Source organism: Takifugu flavidus, chromosome 8 (assembly GCF_003711565.1).
Source record: "Takifugu flavidus isolate HTHZ2018 chromosome 8, ASM371156v2, whole genome shotgun sequence".
Taxonomy (NCBI): domain Eukaryota; kingdom Metazoa; phylum Chordata; class Actinopteri; order Tetraodontiformes; family Tetraodontidae; genus Takifugu; species Takifugu flavidus.
The window spans coordinates 15,771,575-15,782,108 of NC_079527.1; the positions used below are offsets into that span (position 1 = coordinate 15,771,575).

General features: G+C 51.3%; 2 protein-coding genes and 1 long non-coding RNA gene across 6 annotated transcripts; 2 read left to right on the forward strand and 1 right to left on the reverse strand.

The window, feature by feature from the left end:
- Window positions 1–4,497: 4,497 nt before the first annotated feature.
- LOC130530165 (uncharacterized) lies at window positions 4,498–5,084 on the reverse strand. Its single transcript, XR_008951755.1, has 2 exons — window positions 4,946–5,084; window positions 4,498–4,827 (listed from the first exon to the last, which is right to left on the reverse strand). It is a non-coding gene; the product is annotated as an uncharacterized LOC130530165 (long non-coding RNA).
- LOC130530164 (EF-hand domain-containing protein D2-like) lies at window positions 4,814–8,063 on the forward strand. Of its 2 annotated transcripts, none has more exons than XM_057041111.1 (5): window positions 4,814–5,338; window positions 6,246–6,396; window positions 6,484–6,615; window positions 6,773–6,937; window positions 7,000–8,063. In XM_057041111.1, exons 1-4 carry the CDS (start codon window positions 5,064–5,066, stop codon window positions 6,830–6,832), a joined length of 618 nt encoding a protein of 205 aa, XP_056897091.1. In that variant the 5' UTR covers window positions 4,814–5,063; the 3' UTR covers window positions 6,833–6,937; window positions 7,000–8,063. The 2 variants fall into 2 exon arrangements, with proteins under 2 accessions (XP_056897091.1, XP_056897092.1); XM_057041112.1 differs by having other exon boundaries at window positions 6,773–6,914; window positions 6,945–8,063.
- Window positions 8,064–8,199: 136 nt separating this feature from the next.
- On the forward strand, window positions 8,200–10,528 carry LOC130530163 (actin-associated protein FAM107A-like). 3 transcript variants are annotated; one of them, XM_057041110.1, is made up of 5 exons: window positions 8,200–8,412; window positions 8,672–8,892; window positions 9,106–9,208; window positions 10,188–10,329; window positions 10,399–10,528. In XM_057041110.1, the coding sequence occupies exons 2-5, from the start codon at window positions 8,841–8,843 to the stop codon at window positions 10,516–10,518; spliced, it is 417 nt and encodes a 138-aa protein (XP_056897090.1). In that variant the 5' UTR covers window positions 8,200–8,412; window positions 8,672–8,840; the 3' UTR covers window positions 10,519–10,528. The 3 variants fall into 3 exon arrangements, with proteins under 3 accessions (XP_056897090.1, XP_056897088.1, XP_056897089.1); XM_057041108.1 differs by lacking the exon at window positions 10,399–10,528 and having other exon boundaries at window positions 8,672–10,323; XM_057041109.1 differs by lacking the exons at window positions 8,200–8,412; window positions 10,399–10,528 and having other exon boundaries at window positions 8,846–8,892; window positions 9,106–10,323.
- The last annotated feature ends 6 nt before the right edge of the window (window positions 10,529–10,534 follow it).

The window sequence follows — 10,534 nt, forward strand, 5'->3', positions numbered from 1 at the left end:
GATGGTGGTGATGGTGATGATGATGATGTTTATGATGATGGTGGTGAGGAGGAGGAGGATGTGATCACCAACCTTGTTGTGAACATGTGACATTGCTGTTGCTCCTCCTCACCACATGGTGGCCTCGTGTCAGAGGAGGATGCTTCATCTGTCTCCATGACGTTCTGAGGCCAGGTGGAGGGCCGGGTTAAAGATGAGTAAAGAAGGAAAAATAAAATCACATTGGTCACTTAAGAAAGGAGGCCATTAATGAGGCGTTCTCATATTGAAGAACAATGGTGGGAAGAGCGGAGGAGCAGCGGGAATGTTATCACACTGACGGAGTGGGAATACTCCGAGGAATGAAGAACACGCCCCCCCACTCCAGCAGACCCAGGGGGATTGTTCACTGGGAGGACCGCTGTGTCAAACACTCAACGCTGTCACAATGGAAGTACTTACAAAGCCGAACATCTCCCTAAATCCCATAATTATTCCAGGATACATTATGTACCTGGGCCCCGGCTGTCTGATCGCCACAGAGAGGATTCAGCTGCTCCAATCAGCTTAGAGCCGACAGATCGCTGTGATTGGATCACAATATCAGCTTGTAAGTCGAGTGCTTAAGCAGTGTGAGACACACAGGAGAAATAAACTGTTCCATCCCTCCACCTCCTCCCGCACACACACACACACACACACGCACACACGCACACACGCCACACACACGCACACACACACACACACACACGCTGAAGCGTCACCTTACTCCTCTTTCATTAATGTCAGGGTTTTTTCCTCCAGTCTGATGTCTTTTATGTCTTATCGCAGCAGTCGCCTAAATGTACGATTACTGAGCTGTGGAGGAACCTCTGTTGTCCCCCCCACCCTGACACCCCCTCGCTCTAATCTCCTCACTATAGCACTTTGAAATTAAGCTGGGAGGAAGCCGGCTGTCTCCCTAACCTCTCTGCTCCGACACCAGGCCCTCAATCAGCCTCATTGTGACAAAAAGAGACTTCAGCACGTCTGAGTCAACACGTCTGAGCTGACAGAAGCGCTGCAAATCTGAGCTTTAAGAGGCAAGAGGAGCGGAGAGACCCGACCTGCTCCACACGGCCAAAACATGCAAGCGAGCACCATCCGCAACAATCACCGTTATTGTTAGATTCTGATGGATTAGCTCACAAACCTCCCAGATCATCGAGCACCATGTTGAGGAACATCTGTCCGCACTGATCTCCTCAAAAGGAGCAGGTTCGCTTTGAAAGTCCGGTTCTTTGGTTTTATCTTGTGGAGAAAAGCTGCAACCCTTTGAAAGGTTGTGGTCGGAACCCTCACAGGTGCTTCTATCACAGAAGAACCTTCAAGAATATTCAACATCAGGTCTTTCTCCTGAAGGACGATCAAAGCCAGAGCCAAAATAAAAAATCTGGACTGGCTCAAGTTACATCAATACTGGAAGAGTTTTTGTGCTAAATTCAGATATAATTATGTGGAATCTTAGGTGAGATAACCAAACCCAGGAAAGATGTTCTTCTGAATTTGTTCCTTCATTCAAGATTCAAGATTCAAGATTCAAGAGTACTTTATTGATCCCTTTAGGGGGTGTCCACCAGGGAAATTAGCATCTCCAAAGATCTACAGCATCTACAAAATTCCCCACCACCATTTCACCCCATCAAACCTATTAAAGATAATAAAAATATAATAAAATAAGAAATAAAATAGAATAAATTAAAAATAGAATATGAATATAATATAAAAACTATAAAAATGTTCCAGTTCTCTGTTGGCCTCCTCCCCACTGTGAGGAGTTGAACAGCCTTAATATTCATGTCTTAATATTCAGGTTTCTGCTAAAACTTTGGAAAATAAAGATGATTTAATTTCTCTGAAATAGATTTGATGATCAGAAAATGTTCAATATTATAATCGAAACCTATTAAATTGCTTCTGTCACTTATGAACACTTCTTCTCTTGCTGATATGAATCATCTCCTCCTGCAGGTGGAATCATAACCTTGGATTCCTGAGGGTGAAACAGGCTGCAAACTCTTCTGCATGTCTGAGGATCCACACAGGAACCAAATCCCACCATTGTCCTTGTGAGCGCTGCTGAAGATGGAGAACATCCTCCAGGCTAACCCACCTGCCTTTGGGAAGGAAGGTAATTACAGCAGGATTTCATGTAGTCGGCAGCTCAGGATTACAAAAGCCTGCTATCAGGACGCGGCGACCCCACCCTCCATTGTGGCTGAGCGGGAGGTGTCCGCTGTCTCCAGCTGGGATGAGGGAACTCCAGAGCTGGGAGGTAAATTTAATTTTTGAGGATCACGGGCCTTTATGATAATGGCTCCTGCCGCCGCGCTGGACTGGCAGCGATTGAGGAGACGGGATTACGCAGGGTTGGTGTCTCAATTTCAAAGTAAGGAAAAGATTAATTTAGAGGCTGCCGGGCCGCCAAAACAATCCTGCCGAGATTCTCCTCACCTCCATCTGTGAATACTGATGGAGGCTCGTGCACGAGCACCAGCCAGCGCGACTCTCCGCTGCTGTAGGTCCACTCGCACAGGTGGAGGCAGCAGAGGTCCGCCTCCAACCTGAGCGGGGGCAGCCTGGGGGGGTCAGGACTGAGGGTCCATCACATGTGAGGAAGAAGAGGGGACATGTGTACCTGTGCAGGTGAGTCCAGCCTGGAGACCGCCTCTAAAAGAACACAACCTCTCAGACCTTCAGCACCCCCCCCCCCCCCCAGTATACCCAGTACAGCTGTTTCTGACAGAGGTTCATGATTTGGATCTTTAGTTTAGGAGCTGCAAGTGGACATTGAGAGCCCAGAGGTCAGTCATGTGTTCACCGTCCATCCCTCCATCCAGAGAAAAACACTCCCACCACTTCCCACGAATCAGGTTTGGGTCCAAATGGTTCCTATAAGCCCTCTGGTGCTGGTCTGCTGTCCCAGCATGCATCACCTCCCAAAAATGATCAGAATCAGGTTTTAGGTTTCACACAGACGTGACTTGTGGGGGGGAAACGACACACTACTTTCCCAGGCTTTTGACAAACCCAACAGCTGAGACTCCCCCCAGGGGGGGTGGTGGACAATGAGGGGGAGACAGAGACAGACACAGGCTAGGAGGCTAGGGGAAGGAGATGGGGTGGACAGGGAGAGAGGGGAGAGAGGGAGGGAGGGGGAGAGTGGGAGGGAGGGAGGGAGGGAGGGAGGGGGACAGTGGGAGGGAGGAGGGAGGGGAGTGGGAGGGAGGGAGAGGGGAGGGAGAGAGGGAGGGAGAGGGGAGGGAGAGAGGGAGGGAGGGGGAGAGTGGGAGGGAGAGAGGGGGGGAGAGAGAGAGGAGAGAGAGGGAGGGAGGGGGAGAGTGGGAGGGAGAGGGAGAGGGAGGGGAGAGGGAGGGAGGGAGGGGGGAGAGTGGGAGGGAGAGGGAAGAGGAGGGAGGGAGGGGGAGAGTGCGAGGTGAGAGGGAGAGGGAAGGGAGGAGGGGAGAGGGAGGCGTGAGAGGGCAGAGAGAGAGGGGGAGGGAGGGAAGGAGGGGGGAGAGGGAGGGAGAGGGAGGGGAGACGGAAAGGAGAGAGTGTGTCTTTGTGGTATATGAGATGAAAGATTTTTCAGCAGCAGCTGTCCTCTCTCTTGTCCCTCTCTCTTGTCTCTGTCTCTCGTCCTCTTCTCGTACCTCTCTCTCTTGTCTCCTGTCTCTCGTCCTCTCTCTCGTCCTCTGTCTCTGGTCTCGTCCTCTGTCTCTGTCTCTTGTCCTTTGTCTCCTGCTGTGCACAGACATCAGTTTCACCATATTTTCTGTAAAACTGAATTTTGTTCAAATTTCGTCTCCTGCCCTTGAGGACTGAGGACAGTGTGTGTCCAGCAGGATCCATCAGAGTTTTCAGTCATTTTAGGATTATTTGATGTTATTTTGCAATAAAGACCCCAGAGTTTTTGGATTTTCCAACTGTGTTTTAAATATCAACTGAGAGAAGATATTATCAAATAAAATATACATTTGTATTTATGTTGAATAAAAAGAAGCACGATAAAACTTTAAATTGGAGTATATGTGAGACATGTGAGAGAGACTTTGGTGAAAGGTAAAATCACCTTTTTGATGACCTTAAATCTCCCATCACCATCTGTCTGCATCTGGAGGTCCACAGGATCTTAGCCTGGTCATTGTCCACCATCTTTGGAGGTGTCCCACATTGACCTCGTAGTGTCCAGCCCAAACTGGGCACACATGCAATAGAAGCATCAAGTATGTATACAGTAGGTATAGATATAGATCATGTCTGCAGGTGCATTTATAGAACAAATTCATTTGATGAATCAGTGAATGTGAATGTGAGAAGAAGTAGTCGTATTCAAGATTAAAAATGTAGGTTAATAAGGCACCAATGTCAAAAACGGGCTGTAATAACCCAGATAAATAACGTTTGTCTTTTCATTTTACATCCCGTAATCATGAATTTTCAACAAAAGATGTCCCAAAACACCAGAGAAACCATTCATTCATTCACCATGAAACCATTTATTCATTCACTAAACAGTGAATTTAAATGCAATTGTAATTTGACAAACAAGATTGTTAATTTTTACGAGATACAGCATCGAAGGGTGTGTCACTTGGATTTGTGATTTGACTTTATTAAATATACCTCCGTTACATCTTGAAAAAGTAATAAAAACAACAAAAATGCCGTTCCTTCATTAACATTAATAAACATTAATTAACGTGAGTAAAGTCCGGAAGTTCCGTCCAGCAGACAGTCTCGATTCAACCAATCACTGACCTGTACTCCCTCAGGGGCGTGGCTACGGCCACAACTACATCCTGGTTACTGTAAAGATAAAGTTACAGATTTGGCGAAACTTTCGACTTTGAACTTTGCGAGTTAAATGGTTCACTTGTGTTGGTTTGAAACACATTTGCCCCTCGTCTGTTTCCGCTTTACCAACCAGTGTTTTCCCGCCGGAGCCGGAGCAGGAAGCGGTGACGCCCTCCCCGCGCGCTCTCGTTAGCTACTTTAGCCTCGTTAGCTCCAGCAGCGCTGTCTACCAGCTGCCTCCTTCCAACATGGCCACAGACGAACTCTCGTCCAAGCTCAGCCACCGGCTCCAGATCGAGGAGGGAACCGCGGAGCCCGTAGCCGTGGACGTGCCCCGACCGCTGGACAGTTCTGATGAGAAGGTGAGCAACGCGGACGCGGAGCTGTCTGCGATGCTGAGCAGGAGAGAGGCGCTGAACCAGGGGCAGGACCAGCCCCGGAGCTCCAAGGTCTTCAACCCCTACACCGAGTTCAAAGAGTTCTCACGGAAGCACATCAAGGACATGGAGCGAGAGTTCTCCAAGTGAGTGGGCGCATCTTGACCGTCCTGTCGTGTTGTGGTGCGGATAGTTCCTGACAGCGGCAGCAGAGTTCGGAACCTGTTGATCCAATCACTCATGAGCCGCTCATGAGTTTATAACTCAGTTTATAACTCAGCGTTTTGACATATCCTCTAGAATAGGGCCCCTTATCTGTCGGGCGGGGGTTATGGAGGACACTGATTAGGAAATGAGATTATCAGGGGAGGGGTATCGTCTGTCCCAGTATCACCAGCCCATTCACCTGCTCCGTCCCAGTCTGGCCCGTCCAAGTCTCGAACGGTTCCGAAGGTTTCAGTTCTGAGTCATCATCATGCCTTTGCAGGCAGAATGAGGAAGTTGCTGCGTGACTGTTGAGGCCTGTGTGGTGACTGCTCCTACAGCTGACGCCTCGATAAAGAACCATTGTTGCCCCCCCCCGGGCTGAATGAAGCAGAACCTTCCCCAGAACACGTCCTCAGCTCCGTTACAGCTTGGGGAGATCTCTTATCTGCAATCACCTTCACCAGCCGGTCGCTGCCAGACACCCAAACTGCACTTTCTACTTGGGTTTTTGACATTTTTCAGGTTTTGGAGGGAAAGTTGCCAGAGGTGAAGAACTGCTGTTTGTGCGCTAACCTGCCCACATTCTTCTGCCTTGTTGAGGCGTGTCCAGGTGTTCCCAGAGCGTGCTGGTGCTCGCTCGTGGAGCAGGGGGGGAGGGGGGAGTGTGTTTTGTTGTTGTTGTTGTTGTTGTTGTTAGTCGCAGTCACAACTGTCACAGGCAGCAGCTGGGTACATTCATGGAACATGAGAGCCCTGGTGCATGATGGGAAATCCCTCTGTTCATTATACTCACTGACACTGAAGGAGGAAGCTGGAGGCTAAGCTGTAACCTCTGAATGTTCGCAGGTACGACGTGAACAAGGACAACTACATCGACATGATGGAGCTGAAGCTGATGATGGAGAGAGCTGGGAAGCCGCCGCAGACCCATTTGGGCTTGAAGAACATGATGAAAGAGGTGGACGAGGACCTGGACTCTAGGCTCAGCTTCAGAGAGGTGAGGCCTGCTCTGGACCAGAACCTGTGCCGTGAGGAGGTTCTGTCCAAACATGGTTTGATGTTCTTCCTCCTCCATCCGCACCAGTTCCTGCTCATCTTCAGGAAGGCAGCAGCCGGAGAGCTGGCCGACAGCGGGCTGTGCGCGCTGGCCGAGCTCTTCGAGATCGACGTGTCCTCGGAGGGAGTCAAAGGAGCCAAGTCCTTCTTCGAAGCTAAAGTAGGTGAAACCTTCAGACATCTGTCGGTCACAGCTGAGACCAGAAGAGCATTTTCAATGAAAGCCACTGGATGAGCAGAGTGCTGTTGCCGCAGCAACCAACACAAACTCCTCCAGTGTCTCAGCTAAATCTGTCCCCAAACTTGTCTTTGGACAGGTCCACGCCGTGGGCGCGTCCAGCCGCTTCGAGGAGAGATCCGCCAGGAGCAGGAGCTGAAGAAGAAGGAGGCGGAGGAAGAAGAAGAAGCGGCAGGCTGCCTTCAAAGAGAAGCAGTCGGCTTTCAAGTGACCGCCCGTCTCGGGCGGCCCCGGGCGGCTCCCGGTCGGCCCCGGTCGGCCCCGGGGGCCAGACGGCGGCCCCCGGTCGGCCCCGGGCGGCTCCAGCGCCCGTTTCTTCATGCTTTACTCTCGGACGACCGTCAAACTGCTGCGATTCTGCTCAAACCACATTTATCTAATTCGTGTGCTTGCGCGCGGCCTGCTCTCGTGGTCATTAACAGGAAGAGGAAGGCGAGCACTCTCCTCAAACCCCTTCTGCCCTCTAGTGTCTCCATGCTGCCATTACAGGCGACTCTGGGGCTTAATCAGCTTTATTCTGCTCGTCTTTCCTGACGACCACGTGACCTGGACACGCCCACTCAGCCACCTGCTGTGGGACACAGAACTACTGTCATTCCTTTAATCTTTGTTTATCTTGGACATGTTTTCTATATTCCATTAAGATTTTTGATGGGAGTTGAGCCCCAGTTTTTCTACCACGGTGTAAAATTCTCTTATTCTACTCTTTATTCTCGATGCAGCTGTGAAAAAGACCAAAGCAAATGAGCCACCAGCCTTTCTGATTGTATTTTCACCCTTTTCACCTCCTGCAGACGGTTGTTGGTGGCGCCTCTGCTGCCTTCTGACCTGATCTTCACACAATCATGACCAGAGCTCCGTGTCAGGAGCCCCAGCTTCCATTAGAGGTTCCTCCATGGCTCATTTTGGAGAAACGCATCATTTTCTGGGGTTCCTTTGAGGCAACATTTCATCCCAAAGTAATGACCAAACCAGCAGTAGAAAGTTCGGTTTAGCCAAGGATCAGTTGAAAGAAAAGATTTCCACAGTTTCCACGAACGACCCGGTAAAACAAACCTGCCACTGGTTAGTTTGGCTCAGTGGGGCAGCAGCACTTGAGCTGAACACTGGGGGCGCTAGAGGACTCTAAAGTCAGATAAAGTCAATGCTTCCCTCATTTCTGAGTCACGTGACTGAAAGAATCTGCAGCCTCGCTCGCCACTAGTGGCAGCAGATTATAAAACACTTCAAATCCTTTCACTTTAAATATTAAAACCTTTATTTTCTGTGACTTCACCAACGACTCTTTTCCAGCTTTTCTTCTACTTTGGGTGAAACTGCCGTCAGTTCACTTATTTTGAGAAATAAAAGGGAGCTCGTCTTGAACCTTTGCTGTGTCTCCGTGTTTGCTGCTTCTGGACCAACGTCACCCACATGTGATGATGAATTCCTGCTGCTTCCCAGTCCTGCGAGGCCGGAATCTTAAAGACTCACTTTATTATCAATGTAGAATTTGGATGTTCTGAGGTTTTTTGTGATGAATCCCGATTATCTGATGAGAAGAAGGATAACGGAGCCGCCGCACAGGTGAGCGGATGAACTCTAGTGCGTCGGCTGTGGAATGTCGGACAGTCAGTGAAGGCATCGCCGGCGCTCTCGGGTGTCGGTGTAGTCTGTCGGCTCCACGCTGGTTTATGTTCTTCACGTTCCTCCGGTTGACCATGGAGCAGAACAGCTCAGGTAGGCTCCCGCACACTTTTCATTCACGTTGGCCAGGTCCAGGTCCAGGTCCAGGTCCAGGTCCAGTAAGAGGGAATTTAAACTCGAAGAGCTTCAGGCAGGAGGCCGGTCGACCACTTCTGGCCTGTTGATGTGTCATTATTTACATTTCAAACAGCTTTTGTTCCTTGTTCCTTGTGTTCCCACACAGAGGTTTGCTTCATTTTTATTTCATCTCATTTTATTTCATAGTACTTCATCTCTGCCCCCCCCCCCCCAGATACCCAGCATGCATCAGGGGCCGCAGGTCCACACCAGGTCTTCGGGTGCTTCCCTGCATCACACTAGCTGTGCTGAGTCACCTTCGCTACCACGACACCCCCACACGGTCCCGACCTTCACCGGCCGCCATCTTCGTTGCCGTGACAACTCCTAAACGTCACCGACCCATGGAGGTCCAGCTGACCTCCAGCAGCAGGATGACCAACATCCACAGGGGAGGTCAGGTCATCGCTCAGCTCTGTCTTTTCAAAGTTTAAACCACTCATCCTGGGTCCAGAGGAACACTGAAGGTCCAAAACTCTCTCCAACCTGAGGTGTTCTGGACCATCAGGAGGAGCTCAGATCAACCCCAAACATGTTTGGTTCTGTGTGGTGCTGAGGCCACGTGGTTCTCCCCTCGTTCCTCCCTCTTACAGCAGGTTTCTCTTTCAGATGCTGGAGACGGAGCCGAGGCCTCGTCCGCCCACATCAGCCCCGTTAAAGCTTCCAAGACCCACAACGAGCTCCACAGGGAGCTGCTGCTGGCCCACAAGAGGTAACGGCACCGGCTGTTGGGGACCGTTCCTCTTCTCTCCGCTTTGTTCAAATCAGGCCACTCCCACGTTCTTCATTACGAATTCACGAAGGTGTCGTTCACACACGTGTTATCAAACACTGCATCTCCATGCTGCCCCGGGCCGCTCGCAGCCCCTGAAAACCGATCTGCTCCTGCTGCTCCTGCTCCTGCAGCTCCTGCTGCTCCTGCTTCTCCTCCTGCTCCTGCTGCTCCAGCTGCTCCTGCTGCTCCTCCTGCTCCTGCTGCTCCTCCTGCTCCAGCTGCTCCTTCAGCTCCAGCTGCTCCTGCTTCTCCTGCTGCTCCTTCAGCTCCTCCTGCTCCTGCTGCTCCTGCTCCTGCAGCTCCTGCTGCTCCTGCTGCTCCTGCAGCTCCTGCTGCTCCTTCAGCTCCTCCTGCTCCAGCTGCTCCAGCTGCTCCTGCTTCTCCTGCTGCTCCTTCAGCTCCAGCTGCTCCTCCTGCTCCTCCTGCTCCTGCAGCTCCTGCAGCTCCAGCTGCTCCTGCTTCTCCTGCTGCTCCTGCTGCTACAGCTGCTCCTGCTTCTCCTGCTGCTCCTGCAGCTCCAGCTGCTCCTCCTGCTCCTCCTGCTCCTGCAGCTCCTGCTGCTCCAGCTGCTCCTGCTTCTCCTGCTGCTCTGCTGCTCCTGCTGCTCCAGCTGCTCCTGCTTCTCCTGCTGCTCCTGCAGCTCCAGCTGCTCCTCCTGCTCCTGCAGCTCCTGCTGCTCCAGCTGCTCCTGCTGCTCCTGCAGCTCCTGCTGCTCCTTCAGCTCCTCCTGCTCCCTACTGACACCCAAGCTTTGCCTTATCAGTGTTATTAACTAATGACACCTGTTATTACTGCTGTTACTAAATGTGCCAGAATCCCAGCAGCAGTGGGCTGGGCCAGTGGGTCCCAGGATTTACCCAGGTCCCAGGACCAGTCCAGTTCCCCCCCCTGAGGGCTTGTGTGTGGCTGCTTGCAGGGGGCTGTTGCTGAGCAGCAGGTCTGAGCTCCAGCAGGTCCTGGAGAGGAGGAAGAGGGTGCAGAGTGAGCAGGAGGATGAAGGTCAGAGCAGGACTCCTCTGGAGGACGTTCTGCTCCAGCGTCAGCAGAGACACCTGCAGGTATCAGGACTCTGAGGTTCGTCTGGATTCTCCATGACACTGAGCTTCTCCTCTTTTGCCTCTGAGCAGCTGGAGAAAGAAGAAGAGGAGAAGAAACAAGAGGAAGCTCAATTGATGGAGTTTGTTCGGGTCCGACGGAACCTACGGAAGATCCACTCAGTCATCCAGAACAAGTCTGTGAAGTTCTGAGCGACCCTGGAAGCAG